The 18,551-nt window shown below is 33.6% G+C and overlaps 2 protein-coding genes across 5 annotated transcripts; one reads left to right on the forward strand and one right to left on the reverse strand.

Moving 5' to 3' along the window:
* Window positions 1–1,679: 1,679 nt before the first annotated feature.
* On the forward strand, window positions 1,680–6,156 carry LOC116338417 (protein henna). The gene is made up of 6 exons (XM_031763644.1): window positions 1,680–1,871; window positions 3,354–3,790; window positions 3,894–4,126; window positions 4,678–4,940; window positions 5,010–5,239; window positions 5,308–6,156. Exons 1-6 carry the CDS (start codon window positions 1,842–1,844, stop codon window positions 5,468–5,470), a joined length of 1,356 nt encoding a protein of 451 aa, XP_031619504.1. The 5' UTR covers window positions 1,680–1,841; the 3' UTR covers window positions 5,471–6,156.
* Window positions 5,589–18,065, reverse strand: LOC116338416 (fibrillin-2). 4 transcript variants are annotated; one of them, XM_031763640.1, is made up of 22 exons: window positions 17,712–18,063; window positions 15,855–16,061; window positions 15,344–15,749; window positions 15,102–15,250; window positions 14,386–14,811; window positions 11,754–12,010; window positions 11,629–11,678; window positions 11,428–11,535; window positions 11,233–11,370; window positions 11,004–11,171; window positions 10,855–10,932; window positions 10,289–10,773; window positions 10,143–10,202; window positions 9,973–10,035; window positions 9,464–9,892; window positions 8,512–9,127; window positions 8,064–8,329; window positions 7,792–7,992; window positions 6,727–7,707; window positions 6,535–6,653; window positions 6,007–6,100; window positions 5,589–5,932 (listed from the first exon to the last, which is right to left on the reverse strand). In XM_031763640.1, exons 1-22 carry the CDS (start codon window positions 17,764–17,766, stop codon window positions 5,871–5,873), a joined length of 5,418 nt encoding a protein of 1,805 aa, XP_031619500.1. In that variant the 5' UTR covers window positions 17,767–18,063; the 3' UTR covers window positions 5,589–5,870. The 4 variants fall into 4 exon arrangements, with proteins under 4 accessions (XP_031619500.1, XP_031619501.1, XP_031619499.1 ...); XM_031763641.1 differs by having other exon boundaries at window positions 5,924–6,100; window positions 6,727–7,395; window positions 7,432–7,707; window positions 17,712–18,065; XM_031763639.1 differs by having other exon boundaries at window positions 5,924–6,100.
* Window positions 18,066–18,551: the final 486 nt, after the last annotated feature.

Raw genomic sequence — 18,551 nt, forward strand, 5'->3', positions numbered from 1 at the left:
TGCACTGTCTCACTAAATCAATGAAATGTGATAAATTCAGCATATAACAATCCCTGCCATTTATGTAGGAACAAATGAAAAGTGATTTTTGTTTTAATTTTGAACCGTTTGCAAATAGCATAATTTCAGGCTGTTTTCTGTTATTGAATACTTAACTCGCTCATTGAAATTAATTATTACCTACCTGGAATTTAATCTAAATTTAACAATTTTCGAATATTGTTCATCGTTCGCCTCCAACTCCCGATATTCTGCATAGAAATAAAAACACATTTACATTTATAAACGATGAATGCTACCACTCTGGGATGTTTTCGATTTGGCAAAAAAAGTGTCATTGAACTGGCATTTCAAGATGTGTCGTCAATGTTGTTGTTGACGTGTTGCAATTTTTATTGCAATTAAATGACTTAGAGTTCATGTATTATTTACGCTGAAAATCTAGTTTTAAATGAATAACATTTAAATACATTTGGATTGTATGCGTCCACGTGCACAAAACAAACAAACGAAAAATAAATGTATTTATGTAGTATATGAGTATGAATGAGTGCTTGTCTATGGTGTAAATGCATGTGTCGGAAATAATTTGATCTGTTTCCAGTGAGCTAAGCAGTAAGTGAATTCAAAAAATGCACATAAATCTCATGGCCTACTTTGACGATAGCATCTCTCTTCAATATCAATTCTTATTTTGAACAAAAAAACCAAAATCGGACTTACAACAACATATTTTTTTTCGCATTACATTCAAATTGAAAATCGTCAATGAATTGTTAAGAGCATCGACAACGAGAATGCAGAATGCGAGTTTGTTTGTAAATAAATCTCCTTCGATTGTGTTTATTAAAATCAAGAAAATAACAACAAAACTATACATTTTGACATGGGTTCTATGGCCGAAATTGATAAACAGAAAAGGTTCACATAATAAGCCAATGGTTGATTAGCAATTACGCTACTACAATATTGTATATAATATTCATTAGATCATGTATGATATGAATTTAACACAAATAATTTTGGGCTTTATTTTAAGCTTAAGCCAAATTTGGTATATGATTATTTTATAATCGCTATACCAGAGTAAAAAAATTTGATATTTTGAATTCTTGGTTGTTCTTTATATCTAAAACGCAATTTATTGAATAAAGTTGATAATATGTGGACGAGCTTTGTTGTTTATTGTGTATTTTAGATAAGCGATCAATTCAAATCGGATGTTTATTCATCAGAAATAATGCGTTGAAAATCGGTTGCGCTCAAAAGACAAATGCGAAAGAATAAAAAAAACAACATAATTTCGTTGTCAATAACTTGTCTTCCGATTTTTATTTGTTTATTTTTCAATCAATGAACCTCTCATCGAATCGATATTTTGCGATCGACAGTTAACTGTATATAATTACCATGTTGGTATGCATTTGAAAAAGTAAAAGAAAATGTGATTGAATTCACAAACACACAAATAAAATGCTGAAAATAAATAAAAACAAAAGTTTACGTTGTTTTTGTGTATCTCTGATGCTTGAACGAAACCAGTTTCAATATATTTGCATTTGTTAATCGTTAAATTATTTGATAATTTTTCTTTGAGAGATTTTGTATTTGTATTGTTGACCGGTTCATGTATAGACAACAACGTTCACTTATAACCACAATATCAACAAAGAGTAATATTTAGTTAATTCCTGAAATCCGATTGAATCGGTTGTGCAGTTAAAGAGCGTATCAAATTATAAATTTAAAACATACAAGTATCTCTTTTGCCAAACGGTTTTCGTTTGTCGACGTACAATCATTTGGAAAAAGTATTGTAAATATTGTTAAAACTAAAAATCATGTATGGTAATACTGGAAAGAGCCACGAGGTATGTACATTGCCGGCAATTATTGTTTTTGTTTAGTGCAACCGGCTAAGCCTATGAAGAGACAAAATGCGAATTCCCCTCATCTGTGCCATCTTGTATTCCATAGTTGAACTCAATTTAGTTACAATGAATTGAATCGAAAAAGAGAAAAAAAACAACAACAGTAACATGGCTACATAGATCTGTTGACCAGTGAGATACGTATAGCAATGGAATGAAAGAATGAAGAAAGCGTATATGTGTATGTATGCATCAGCACGCATAGATGTACAGCTCTGTGTGGCCGTGCTATTGTTGTTGTTTTTTCACTTTTTCATTTCAATGCTACAGAATTAAATTCAGTTTTTGCATCTAATTCACACTAAAATCAAATGGCGCTCATTAGCGAGATTCGCAAAAAAAAGTCTCCAATCTCATACAAATATACACCGGCTGGTTTAGTGTTGATTTTGGGTGTTTGCGATTTTGAAGTGATTATTTGACATAGAATTTTAGTTCTGAGAAAATTTAAAATTAAAAGCCAATCAAGCGAATGTCTCAAGTTAACGACTTAAAAGTTAGACTCAACGATTAATGGACCGTCTTCAAGTGCTTTATTTGGAAATATCGCCTTTAGGGGTAAAAAGGCAAAAAAAACTCTTTTGGAAAACAACTTAAAAAAAATTGGTCAATATCACTTAAAATGTCAATGAATTCATCCTGTTCAGCGTCCGTAATGTACCCAATCCTGTTTATTCGATTTCGATATGAATTTTATGAATATCAACTGATTGTGACGCTAATTTTGTCTGCCATTTCATCAGTTTTAAATTGTGATTGATGCGCAAAAAAATATGCTTTACCTCATATTATCATAAATACCTCCTTTCTATTCCAAATGATCATTGAGATATTTTTTATATATGCATATTTTGATGGTGATTGATGTTGATCAACATTTTTTTTTTCGATTTGTATGTTTTTAGCATATATATCTCTCTCTCACAGATTATAGATATAACACATAAACATACGTCAATGTTTTCTAATAAAAATAGCAGCAAAATATGTAACCGGTTTTTCTTAAATTTGTACACGAAAAAAAATATATTTTATTTGCCGCAACCAAAATGCTGATGAAATAGGTTTATAGAATGTCAGAATTATGTTTGTAATTTTGTAGTCAACACTCAAACCATTTAATATACGATTGTAAAGCATAAATTGTGGAGAGGGGAAACCTGGAGAAAACTCACTTGGTTAATTATTTCGATCAATCGTTTTTTGATTTACAATTTTGGAATGAAAAACTTGATTCAGATATTAACTGAAGGTGAACATTACAAGCATACACTTGCACATAGCAAACGAGTTGTCACTTAAATCAGAAATTCGTGCAAACCTTATTTCTTGTATTTCTTAGAACACAATAAATATTTGTAATAGTGTTTCTTGTCGAAACTGATTTTTTATAAAAATTTATTCTGGAATTGTATTTAATAGCTAACGCTCAAGAAAGGTGGATCGTATATTATGGAGAACAAGAATTCAAATGATGCGAAAAATGCGTTGATTATATTTTCATTGGAAAAAGATTCGGATTCGGGCGCATTGGCAAAATCATTGAAAATATTCAATGATAAAAATGTGAATTTAGTTCATATTGAATCACGTTCGTCAGCACGTAAACCAGGCTACGAATTTCTTGTCGAATGTGACAGTACAACGGGTAATTTGGGCGATGCCATCGAAGAACTCAAGGCGACCACAAATTATTTGAGTGTCATTTCACGAGATTACAATGATAATACAACGGCTGTACCATGGTTTCCACGGCGTATTCGCGAATTGGATCGTTTTGCCAATCAAATTCTATCTTACGGTGCGGAACTTGACTCTGATCATCCCGGATTCACAGATCAAACATATCGTGAGCGAAGGTTAGTGTGTCAAAACAATAATTGAAAATATTGAAATATGGAATTTTTGTTTTGTTTCATTCATTTATTTAATAATCTTTCAATCTCGATCATATAAAAATAGAAAATATTTTGCTGATATTGCATTCAATTATAAACACGGTGAAAAATTACCGCATGTGAATTATACAGAAGAGGAGATAAGAACGTGGGGCATTGTTTTCAATAATTTAACTAAATTATATAAGACGCACGCTTGCCGAGAGCATAATCACGTTTTTCCATTGCTTATCGATAATTGCGGTTATCGCGAAGACAACATTCCACAATTGGAAGATGTTTCAAACTTCCTCAAAGGTTTGTTTATTTATTGCATTTTATTTGACGACATTGACCTTTCTCAAGGAGAAAAATATGTTGTTTTTCTGTTATTGTCATATTACGTGCCCCATGCATGTACACAATTCGAGTGGAATTCTATTAAAAAAAATTCGACAGCAGTTGGACGCCAATTCATTTGAAAATTATTGACACAAAGTTCGATTTGACTCTCTATATAGATGGGGATTTTCTGCTATAAGATTATCTCATGGCGATAACTATGTGTCACTTGTCAAGTGCTGCATATCATTTATATGAAATAATTATAAATATTCGGACAATATTGCTGCATATTAATCAACGACAAAATATCATTTGAAACTAAAGTTTTGCACTGTGTGTATAAGCTTCAGCAAATTAAAACTCAGCAGTGCGAAAATTGCATCAATAATGTGCATACATTTTTTTTCTCACACATACAATTTATAAATAACTTATTTTTTTCCTTGAGTTATATCGATTCTGCCCATTCTTGACATTTATATGTGTATCTGTTTTAACTGTGATGGCTTTTTTTTGCAATTTAGATTGTACCGGTTTTACGTTGCGACCTGTAGCCGGTTTGTTGTCGTCGCGAGATTTTTTGGCCGGTTTGGCATTCCGTGTATTTCATTCAACGCAGTACATTCGACATCCAAGCAAGCCATTGTATACACCCGAACCAGATGTATGTCATGAATTGTTGGGTCATGCTCCATTATTTGCTGATCCAGCGTTTGCACAATTCTCCCAAGAAATTGGATTGGCTTCGTTGGGAGCACCCGATGATTATATTGAACGTTTAGCAACGGTAATTATCAAATACATCATATTTCAATTTGGAAAATAGAATGTTAATTTGTGTGATTTTCGTTTACAGTGCTTCTGGTTTACGGTTGAGTATGGTTTGTGTCGCCAAGATGGTGAAGTCAAAGCCTATGGCGCCGGTTTGCTATCATCATTCGGTGAATTGGAATATTGTTTAACCGACAAACCGGAACTGAGAGAATTCGAACCGAGTAAAACCGGCGAACAAAAGTATCCGATTACCGAATACCAACCAGTTTATTTTGTTTCGGACAGTTTTGAGGATGCCAAAGAAAAAATGATGTATGTATTATCTATCGCTTTAATTTTTTTTTTGCATTAAATTGCATTTTATTTGAAATTGATTTCAGAAAATATGCAAACACCATACCCCGACCATTTGGCGTCCGTTATAATGCGTACACGCAAAGCATCGAAGTGCTCGATTCAAAACATCAATTGGAACAATTGATGCAAGAGTTAAGCACGGAATTTCAAACGCTTCACAATGCATTCAAAGTACTACAAGGTTAAATCGATATAAACCATTCTTCTTCTATTTAAATTTTATCAAATCAATGAACTTATCTATCTATACTTCAGTGAGCAACAAAATTAATGTTACTTTTATTATTTTTTCGAAAATAATTTATTCAATTAAAAAATGTCTGTGTACATCCCACAAAAGCATAACATTATATTGAAAGGACAACGTACAAAATTAATTGTTTTTTTTTTTTTGTACATAAATATATAATTCACTCAGCACTGACGTCTGAGAGGATAAAATACAAAATTAATTTTGATTTAGAGGTAGTAGGTTTCATACTAAAAGTCGGCTAAAAAGCTTCACAAATTCCAGTAAATTTAAAAAAGAATTGCTCATAAGACATGATTTTTCAGCTTTTTCAAATAAAAATAAACTGAAAAACATTTAGAAGTAGTGATTATATTCCGGTTGATTCCATGATGAATAGTATCGCAAGAAATTATTATCTGCAATTAGAATAGACAAAATAAAAATAAATCATAAATTTCAATGCAAAAAATACGCTGTATAAGGCACTTACTCGCTGAAAATGCGTGGCGACGTCGATGTGGATTATATTGTAGCGGACGATTCTTGCGAACATTTTTAATAATACAACCAGGTGGAATAGCACGCTAATGTCAATAGAAAATTATTTTAAAAATAAATAAATAAAAGAATGATATAATTATCATCGTTTTTTCTTTGTTTCACCCAATTAATTTAAAAATACATGCACACAGCAAGCGGTTATATCAAAATATCTCCTTTTTTGATGATGCCTGTTATTTTTCAAATTGCAGCTTAATTATCCTATCGTTGTATACAATCTAAATTATTGACTTTTTTCGATCATCAATCGATGTTATACATAGATTTAAAGCAAGGAAGGCACACACGCACACAAACAAACACTATCGAAGCATTAGTCAACAGTCCAGTGATAAATATCGATGAAATTTTTTGGTAGCTCATTATTGGAATGTGTCACATGAATTTGATTTTGTACAGCATGTCTGAGATGATGGTTTTTCGGAAGCTTGCGATAGAACACACGTACTCTACTTACAGGAAACGATGTATCCAATTTCATGTCTGGTTGACCTTTGCACAATAAATATGTATCGTGATCATTAAGATTATTGATCTGTGGTCCGTTCACGTAAGGTGCGTTCAATTGAGCACGAGCTAAAAATTACCAAAATTACAAATTATCAACCGAAAATGTTGAATTTTTCACTTTATTTCGATCAGAACTCACCTGCTGGTCGAACAACAATTGTGAATTGACATGTTCCATTTTGGTTTTGTACATCGGTTGCAATATATGTGATTCTATGTTGGCCAACGCCAAACGTTGTTCCAGGTAAATGTGATTTGAAGATTTGCTTGAGTCGAACTGTTCCGGCTTGGAATGCAGGTTCTCTCCAGTAAATGGGACGTTTTAGCTCATGTGGCTGCAATTGAACGTCCTGAGTTGGTGGACAAAAACTAACTTTTGGACCTAAAATTGAAGCGGGAACAGCCGGAACAAATGTTACACCGTTGACTGGTTTCACTGTAAGAATTGTTCGACATGTTTCAGTGATACTCGCCGAATTGGGACTATGTGCGGTGAATGTAATTATATGTTGACCGGCTGCTAAATGGGCTTGCAAATTTTTCGCCCATTTTGGATTTGCCTCAATATAAGCCCAATTAACGTTCGATTTTGGTTGTTCCAATTTAATATGGATAAATTTTTGATTTTTCGGCAACGAAATTACTGTATCTTGCGGACATTTGATGTATGGTCTCACAATATTTTGTGTTGATGAGCTTGATTGAGTGGTTTCGCCAAGTTTAATATGGCCTACATGATGTGTTTCACCACCTTTAATCACAGTTTTTATTTTTGGCTTTCCATTTTGTCCGTTTTGTCCATGATTTTCTAAGTGATTTTGTCCGCTGTTTTGTGCGCTTTTTTGTCCGTGATTTTGCCCATAGTTTTGATTATGGTTTGGTTGTTGATTTCCTTGCGATGCATAATGTTGAGTTTGAACATGATGTTGAATTGGTTCACAACGTAAATCAGTTTTCGTCCATTGTCTGTTAGGTAAGCATTGTGTGATGCCCGGTGCAGCACTCTTAAATCCTTGTGGACATATAAGGGCGCAACTTTGACCTGGATACATTCTTCCATTCAGACAATCATCACTCATTGTTCCAGGTTGTATTACTTGAAGTGGTGGGCATGCCGATTCTTTTAAATGACCGACAAATGAAACAAACAATTTTGGTTTTTTTTTTCATTTGTTTTAAATAAAAAAAATTATTATGAACTTACGAACACATGATATTTCGGTTGTATCCCACTGGCCATCAGTGCTGTTGCAATATTTAACTGATGGTCCCATCAATGTGAATCCGTCTTTGCACCAAAAGCTACATTTTGTTCGATGGAACGATTGTGATGAATGTCGAGATCGTGAACAACGCACATTACCATGTTCTGGAGCTGCCAGAGCTAAGCACGAGTCTTTGACTTCTGTTTAAAAGAATGATAATGAGTTTATTGACCATTTTGTAAACGACAATCCAAATGAAGTGTATACTAACCAACGCACGTCACTTTATCGTTGTCCAATTTATAGCCTGTTTTACAAATACATCGAAAACCGCCCAAGAAATTAATACATTCAGAGTTTGGCGAGCATCCACCATTTTCATAGACTTCACATTCATTTACATCCGCACAATTACCGGCGGCGTTCAAGCGAAAACCTTTCGGACAATCCTTTTTATCACATTTATACGATCCGATTGTATTGGTGCATTTGCCCTCACATCCGTGATTCAATAAGCATTCGTTAATGTCTGAACAACTAAATTATGCAAATGATTTGTTTATTTTTCTTTTTTGTTTTTAAATTATTGGTTAAGTTTTTATTTGTGATGGGTTAGTGAAACTTCGGTGTTTATCGAATGAAAACACCAAAAATGGATCAATTTTTTTTTTAAATATGTAGCTGTAGATGAATGAAATTGTTATGTATACACTTCTAACCTTCTGTTGTCCGATGCATTTAGTTCGAATCCTTTATAGCAAAAGCATTGAGCCTTTCCATTCAATGGTTCACAAACATGAGCGCAGCCACCATTTTTCAAACCACACGGATCGGAACTGATGCAAGTCTTTTTATCATCAGCCAATGTGAAACCATCTAAATCACATTCACAGTACATATCTCCTTCGATATTCACACACTTTTGATCACATCCACCATTATTTATGGCACATTCGTTGATATCAATGCAAGTACTTAAATCGCTAGCCAATTTCATTCCATTTGGACATGAACAAACAAACGATCCCGGTGTGTTTGTACATTGATGTGAACAGCTTTTCGGTGCATTTTCATCGCATTCATTTTTATCGATGCATTCGTTTGTCTCAGATAGTTCATAGCCAATTGGACAATGAGGATTACAATGAAAACTGCCATCAGTATTAATACATTTTGAATCGGCACCACAAGCATTAGGTAAAGCACACTCATCAATATCAATGCAGGATAAATGATTTCTGGCCAATTTATAGCCGGTGTGACATCCACATTCGTAGCCTCCCGCCACATTCTTACATATTTGCTCACAATCATGAATTGAAGCCGTACACTCGTCTACGTGCAAAAATGAAATGAATCGAATGAACATTTGACAATGAATCGGTTAAATAAATGATTTTGTGATTTGAATTGTTTCAACAACAACAACAAAAAATGGTGGGGTAAAAAATGAGGAGCGAATTTGAGTTGAATGAATTTTCATCATGACAAACGAAATGTTTGGAAAGTATATTATAACTGTATATTCAGACTGACACATTTATTTCATAAGATGCCTTGAATTGTATTTATTTAAAGAATATGGATTGATTCCAACATTTAATCACCTCACCCTTTTTTCATCTTCAAAAAAAGCACAAATGAATTGAATGACGTTGATATTAGTCTTACCTATATCGTGACATGTATGTTTATCAGCCCTCAACTCAAAGCCGGCCTCACAGGCGCATTGATAAGAGCCCAATAGATTGATACAAATATTCGAGCAATTGCCATTATTTTCAATACATTCGTCTACATCCAAACAAGCATATTTATTGGATGCAAGCTGATAGTTAGCATTGCATATGCATTCATGTGTACCATTGTGGTTTACGCATTGATGTTCACAGCCGCCATTATTTGTCAAACACTCATTTTGATCGATACACACTTTTCCCGCTTCGTCTATTTCGAAGCCAACGGGACACGAACAAGTCAGTACACCCTTATTTGAATTACACTTATGCGAACAGCCGCCGTTATTCACTTCACATTCATTTAAATACTCGCAGGCATGATCATCATTAACTAAAAACATACCTTCTGGACATGAGCATACTGCAAAACACAAACAATTGGGAAAAACATATTGTCGTACATAAATACTGGTTGATATGATTAAATAAAATGAAACTTACGATAGCTTCCTTGCAGATTGACACACGTATCCGAACATTTTCCGTTGTCTATTTCGCACTCATCTTTGAACATATGGAGAAAAAAATTAGAATATCAAATGAAAATTACATAAAAATTTAAAACTAAATATTCTTTTTATAAAAATTTTTATTATTGGACAATTGCGTACTTATATCAACGCATTGATGTTGATCAGCAGACAGACTGTAGCCAGAACGACACGTGCATTCTGAAACAAAAATTGATTTGATAAAATTAAGGAATTTTTTCATAAAACAAATGCTGGTTCATATGATAAAATAAAATAAAACTTACGGTATGAACCTTGTGTATTGATACATTCATGATCGCAATTTCCATTATTAACATCACATTCATTTTTATCGATGCAGTTTCCGGTGCCTTCATCTTTTTCAAATCCATCGAAGCACGTGCATTCAAATTCGCCTTCTGTGTTAACGCACTGTTGGGGGCAACCGCCATTGTTTTGCAAACATTCATTAGCATCATGGCATGTTTTTGCATCGTCAAATGTTTCGAAACCGGGGAAACATTCACATCGATTCATTTTATCGTCGCATACTTGTTGACATCCACCATTGTTTTCGGCGCAAATATTCTTTTTTCGACATGTTTTACCATCCGTATCAAGTTCAGCGTCGTCAAGACATGAACAAATCACTTTTTCATTCACAAAATTACAAATATCCGAGCATCCACCGTTATCAGCGGCACAAATGTCAGCCGCAACGCATGTATGTTGGTCGTTCGATAAGATTAAACCATCTGGACATTCACATCTTGAAACAGAAGTAAACGATTCGATTGTGATTTATGACAAAATAAATAATTTCTTTGAATATAGATATTTGATTACTTACAGGTAAGAACCGTCGGTATTCATACATTTATGTGAGCATTGATGTGTTCCAATGGCACATTCATCATAATCAACACATCTAAAAATACAATTCATTTTAAGTACATTGTTTTATTGAACATGCTTAAAACACACTCGTCCCATGTCTACCTTTGATTATGTTCTGCAAATCCACTTGGACATTCGCATTTAAAAGATTCACTATCGATGTTAACACATTTTCCGGGCAAACAACGATCGCCCGATATACTGCACGCATCGAGAAAAATGCATGTTTTCATATCAGCATCCAGTGTAGCACCATCCGGACATTTGCATCTTGAAAAAAATGTACATTTGATTATAAATGATGACAATTTTTTTTAATTGGATTACTCACTGGTAACCATGAACATCATCAACGCAATCGTGTGAGCATTTTGTTTTATTTGCCGCAATATCATTTAAATGTCGGCAAAAATCTTGTTCGCATGTTCGTTTATCGTCACCAAGATGGAAATTATTCGGGCAAACGCATCTTGAATGAGGTAAAATTATTGTAGGCAAATAAAATCGCATTGAAAACATTACTTACAAATATGATCCAACTGTATTAATGCATTGATGAGAACAAATTGTTCTGGCTGTCGGTGTATTCTCCTCATATTCATAATCGGCGAATGTTGTACATTCATCAATGTCACTAAAAATGTATAAAAATGGTTTCAATGACATTATGATTTGTTGGTTTGATGCTTCTCAAACGAAGTGACTCATTATCATTCAAATGTTTTACCGGCATGTTTTCTCGTCGTCTTTCAACACAAAGCCGTCGGGACAAGTGCACTTTGGTGGAATTAAAAAAAATAAATAACAATATTGATTTGTTTATTCTTCTATTTTCTAGCATTAAGAGATTACCTGATAGCCACCAACTGAATTTTGACAGTATTCGCATCCAGTATTTCCTTCGGCGCATTCATCAATATCGATACAATTATTCGATTCGTCCAACCGTAGTCCATCTCCACATGCTTTGACTGGTGCATTGAATTCAGTTGACGATAATACATTAACTGTTGTTGGAATAATTTCAACATCGTCCAAACAACGATACGATCCCATCGTATTCTCACATTCATTTGGGCAAATACTTGGATATTCACATTCGTTTATGTCTTAAAGAAAATGTGGAAAATTATCAAATGAAATGAAAACGGTTGTTATTTAAAAAAAAAAACGAAGAGAATTCGTTGAGAGTCAATTTATTTGAAACTTGTTTTGCTTCGAAATTTTTCACCAGCGATTGACTAATTTATTATTTTTCTGCGACACATTCTGCCAACAGAAATGGTTGCAACAACAAAATGATTGAATTCTTCAAATATTTCAATCGCAGGAAAATGAAAATTCTCAGAATCGCGTTGCATTTGTTTTGGTTGGATGTAACCAGTACCGATGAAACATCTTCGAACGGAGCAAAGCATTCATTTTCGCTGCAAACGAAAATGAAAACCAACAAATCAACACCGACACCGCATCAACATTCAAAATGAGAAATGTGAATGTTTTCACGATTTGTATTGCAGTGTGAGCGCACACCATTTGAATCACTGTGAATATAATCAGCAAAGGCATAAATCAGCATCTTTTATATTACTGTGTTGACGCCACTTACCCATCACTATTCACTCTTTTTTTCTTAGCTCCTGGTCGATATTTTTCAATTTTCTCTTTTGGTTAGGTTTTTTTTTAAATTTCCACATGATTTTTTTTATATATTTAACTAGAATCGCATTTCATCTGGTGCTGACAAATGCGATAAGCATGCCATACATATGAGATGGTTAAATTAGCGATGAATTCAACCGCAACAAATTCTATAGTGGACAGATTTAAATTTCCATTAGTCTATTAAATATAGTATAGTTTCTTTTTCCAATTTGTTCACATTTCTACGAATCGGTGTGGAAAAGAAAAGGCGTGAAATTCGTGTTTAATTGATCGTATGTGACATCATTCAAAATACGAGGAAATGTGTGGAAAACATTCTTTCAGCATGATTGGGAGGGGGAGAGAAAATTGCAAAACTACGCACAATATTTTAAAGCAACACACCGAAATTGGAAGAACACTTTCAAACACAAATGATTTTGTGGTGTTTGTGATGAGAGAGGAAATGTGATCAAATGATGCGCGTGTCCAATAACCAAAAACTGCACTCAATTCGTCGTGAAATAAACAAATTGTGGTGATTTATAAAATTTATATGAGCAGGAAGAAATTCGAGCCGATCAATTTTTAGAATCAAATGACGCAATCAACGAAATTAGTCGTCTTCTAACACATTTTCGAATAAAAAATGATTACTTTTATATTTTCCACTAATGAATTAATGTGAATAGATGAGACCAACAATAAAATTAAGCCAAAATAACGAATTGTAATTGATTCATATTTATCTGCGGCAAAAATACGTGTGATTTATAATCATAATGGCAAGAGTACGCAAATATTTGACACACGAACAAACGGGACATGTGTTTTTTTTTTTGGATCGATGCCTAATGAAAAAGTAAACACGATCAAAATGATCCTACGCATCAACCATTTAATTTTTTTCTTTTTGAAATATATATATTTTTTGTGATTGAATATGCTTTTACTGGATGCCATTTGATACATTGTGGTTAACACAAAGTGCAATAAAATAAAAATCATAATCTATCTACATCAATTTCAACGTGAACAGCCGGTGTATGATGACAAATTGAAATTCTTAACCTTTCAACGCGGTTTTCATTAAATTTAGCATAAATCTTCTCTTTTTCTTTTTTAATTTGCATTTCGCCATTTTTCATCGTTGCTCTTGACAACAGTTTTTCTGGTCATTTCGGAAAATGATTAGCATAGTAGCGACGAAAAAAAAAATCAATTCGTGGAAAACAAAGACGAATAAAAAGAAACTGTCCGACTGGCATTCATGTGAAATAAATTCTGTTGCATTAGCGATGAAATTTATGAGAGTGGCTTTCAATTCAAAATGCTATCTATTGAACATAGATTTCGGATCATTTCACTGTCGAGTTCATTTATAATATTGTGTGAGCGTATATACGTGTAGAGATGTATTTGACGACGCAAACAAGATGTGATTTGTATCTAGTTTATAGAATTGTGTTCGGCTGTCATGTACCGTCTCCCTTTTTAATTCAATCACGTGTGCATCATGACAACTGATGATTTTATGACCGAATACATATAAACTATGCATTGACTATACACCGAATGCGATTCCATTCGTGTCGGGGAAACGGAATAAGAGAAACATATTGTGTGAATGGAAAATACGGATGAAAAATGTTTGATCTTATGCTGTTTGATCGTCAAAGCGTTCAAATTTAGAAACATGAAAACGACCATAAAATCGCAGACGTGCTAATATATCTAATAGTTCATAAGATGCATGTTTTACGGCATATGTATGGCAATCCGTGCTATGAATATTTTTATTTTGCCCACCAAATGGGATACAATACAAATATTAACTCACCTAAACATTTAACTCCATCCATTTGATCCAAGTAGAATCCAATATTGCATGAGCATTCAGGAACATTGGCGCCAATATCATCATCGGGAACCATATTACAGATTTGTTCACAACCACCGTTGTTAACATCACAGCTGTTAGATGTTGGTGTTGGCTTTTCAATTTCATTTGGTATAACATTGATTGTTTCCTCTTTAGTTTGTGGAATGATTTCATTGGTGATAATTTGCTCATCAACATTGCTATTGTCATTAGTTGATGCAACTGAAATCGGTTCATTTGGCGTCACATTTTTCTCGACCGTTTCGGTGTTGATGTTTTCATTATTTTGTTGCACGGAATTTGTGGCCGTATTTTCTGTGTCGGTTTTAATGGAATCGCTATTTTCATTTTGATTGTCGTCATCTGAATCGGTGCCATAATCCACTGGGATTAGAAATGAATAAATGTGGCGTGAATGGAAGACATATACAAAAAAAAAGCGAATACAGAGCAATGCGTATAAAATTTTCAGAATTTCCTGATTACAAATCAAAAAAAATTGAAATAAAGAAAAAAAAACATTTCGAATGCCTTTTTCATAGCATTTTTATCACGCCATCGAAACAACTATGACACAAAACATGTTTCGGCACATTTTATGACTAAGTTTCACGATTGTTTTTTCGGCTAGCAAATACTCTTAAAATCACATAGAAAAAGTATATTTTACTTACCATCGCCTTCTTTCATCACACAAACGGGATAATTTCCAACCCAGATACCTTGACTGCAATACAATCGATTTGATTGTGGATTTTCCAAATAATAGTCTTCATCACAACCATAAATTGCAACCAAGAATTTATACTCGTCTTTCTTTGCTCTGCAACAAAAAAAAATTTTGTGATGAAAATGCACAAAAATGAATTTCACATTTATTTGCTGTGTAAAAAAGTCACAAATCGGACTAACATACCGGATGTATTCAACGATATGAGCATCTGAAACTGATGGTGCGGTTACTCCGTCAATGCAAGACATATCCAAACGGCTTGCGAAATCAGCATCAATGGTGTTATCTTCTTGAAATTCTGGCTTTTTTCCTTTTCGATGGCCCTTTCGTTTTTTCAATGCATTTGTTGGTGCTTCCGTTTGCGGTGCTGATTCATGTTCAGATGTTTCGACATGTTCGACATGTTGTTCTGAATCTAAAGCGGGCGCTTGACTTGGTGGTGCTTCAATTTCATTGGTGTTTGGTCCCTTTGTAGTTGGTTGTTCAACGGGTTCAATGAACTCTTCATGTGTTAATCCTGGTGCAACTGTACCAATCACTCCAATCATACCTTGTTCAATTTCGGACACCGTTGAATTGCTGCCCGTCTCTGATGGATGTACCGAAATTCAAAACCATATGAAAAGGAAAATAAATTTGTTCGCAGTCTCAGCTAGCGCACAGTCAATTAAATGATTTAATTTATGATATTTACCCAATTGACAGGCAGGTAAATCACCAAGCCATTCATCTGTATCTGTGTCACAGGTCAACTGTGATTCACCGTGTAATCGATAGCCAGCATCACATTTATAAAGTGCTGTAACAATGGTGCCATCATAATCGACTGATAAATCAGATTTACCATGCAATACAGGCGGTGGACGCTCGCAATCAGTATATACACCATTCACAGTATATACTAAATTTCCATTTTGAATCCAAAAAAAAAAGAAGAAAATAATATGAAAAGAAAAAGAAATCATTTCAACAATTTCAGACCGAATTGATGAGTTAACAATGGCATCAAAAATCATTTTATCTCGAAAAACATGCAATTAAGCCCATCGTTGTGCGCTCAACATGGTCATCGTGATCGAAATTCAATGATTATGTAGGCTAAAATTAGTGACGAGAGACGATTGAAAATGTGAGAAGAATGTGTGTGTGTGTGTGTAAAGTGTGAAACGATCGGTCGCAGAATCGAAAAGAACACCCAAATATGAATAAATTACCAAAATGTTGAAGTGATCCCGATAATGCGCTATTTAAAATGCATCAATTGATCGATAGCATAAGTGCTTTGGAACAAAGTGTGAAATTTCGAACGAACAACAGATTAGTGTTGCGGTTTTTCTATATGCCATTTCAACCGTGGAATTTCGATCAAATTTCAATTCCCGATTTGCATCATGAATATATGATGTTATCATGATTTACAGCTGTATGAGAGTGCACAAATCCGGATATTTATTTATTTTTTATTTATTTATTTTTTTGTGGTAAAATCATTATGCTTTTACGATGTAGGCAATAATCGAACAAATAGCAGGTTCTGTTTTTTTCTTCTTCTTTTTCTGACCCACACACTGAACGTCATTGACATTCCAAAACAAATGCAGCATTTTGGTAACACTGAATAAGCCAAATCGATGTTCAGAAAGTGCGGACCAAATTCAATGTAGTGCATATCACACGTCGTCGATTAAGTTGCAGCAAGCAAAACTTTGTCAAACACACCTTGAATTTATGTTTTCCCAATAGCCGAATGAGAATGAAAACTAATATCAATAAATACCACCCACACAATAACAATAAATTAGAAACGGAGCAAAACAACGATGAAAAAGAGATTGAATAACACCCAGAGTGGAAAGAAAAAGTGCTTCAAATTGAAGAGCACATTATCAAAGCGAATGATATATTTTAATTTATTATTATCAAACATTTGCATCTTTCACTCATATTCGATTTTCAATGCACACCGAACAACACACCATTCAATGCATTGCACACCAACCGAATCATACGTTTACCGTTAGAATTTTGTTTATTTGTATAATTTTTATTTGTTCAATAACAAAATAAAATTGGAAAAAAGAACCAAGAAGCGCACACTTTAACCTACTTCCGAGTTAAAAAGAAATTCTAAATATTATATTATGCTTACACAAACAAATCAATAATTCATTTTTTATTCACACAAAATGTACGTATATTCAGATTCTTCTCTATTTCAAATCCGAATTTTCGCTTAGCTGTATGTATTTTTATAAAATTAGCAAAAAGAAAATAGACACGAACCAAAAAATCACTTTATACGAAAGCAAAAAAAAATGATTTTTCCTTAGAATTTTCTCGCCTACAACGGATTAATTTAATATTAAATACATTGAGATGACTAATATTACATCATAAAGTGTGCACACTTTCTACCTTGTTTTTCTTAAACAAATCGAATGTTAAGGTTCATTAACCACATTTTCAATAATTTCGGTCTTTTTGCATTGGTTTTTTTTATGAGATGTTTAAATTGAAAATAATCAATTGAATTTAAATGCGGACAACTTACCTGTGCAACTCCAATAACATACGAAAATCCAAACCAAAAACGTATTTCGGTTCATGGTTCACTTTCCCTTTTATCCCTTCAAATAATATATCCTTTTTTATATTTTCTTCGATCCTTTTAACACTTGCACGAAAAGTTTTATTGTCAGCATTAAAATTCAATTGTTAACAAAATATATCAAAATTCACATATCAAGATTTGGGTGACGACAGTTTTCCGCTGAAAGGAAAAAAAAAACGTGCAAACGCTTTAACACGAGCGGGCAAACGGTATTTGTACTATTCCACCTCGCGTCTATATGTAGACTGAGAATGTTCGTTAGAAATAATGTCTCACACGGAAAATCAAAGTTCGAGCCCGCCTTCGACAACTTTATAATCGCCAAAGATGCTTATTTCGGATATCGAGATCAACTATGCTAGCGTAAGCGAACGGCGCCCGTTTTTCAACCATCACCGTGTCATAGCATAACAGCATATCAAGTTGTCGCCGATTTGATTATTTACTCATTTAAACATTTGATCTAGGTGGAACAGAGTCAATCGCTTGCATATGAACTAACTAATTATTTTTATAAAATGTGTCTCCGATTTTTGTTTAATAAAGTAACAAAAAAAAACCGAATTCAAAAATTAATTTCATTGTCGCATATCAAATGACTACATTGTTTTCATAGTTTTTTAAAAATAAGTTTATTACTTATTATGTAAGAGTCTTGGATATTTTATCAATTCTCATCAACATTAAAAATAAAAAATAAAATCGACCCACAAATAGTGCGAATCGGCGAAAAATATTTTCAAATAACATATCGCTATACATTGAATGCATCCATTGTCG

Source organism: Contarinia nasturtii, unplaced genomic scaffold, assembly GCF_009176525.2.
Source record: "Contarinia nasturtii isolate CC-2019 unplaced genomic scaffold, AAFC_CNas_1.1 Cnas_scaffold_414, whole genome shotgun sequence".
Lineage (NCBI taxonomy): Eukaryota > Metazoa > Arthropoda > Insecta > Diptera > Cecidomyiidae > Contarinia > Contarinia nasturtii.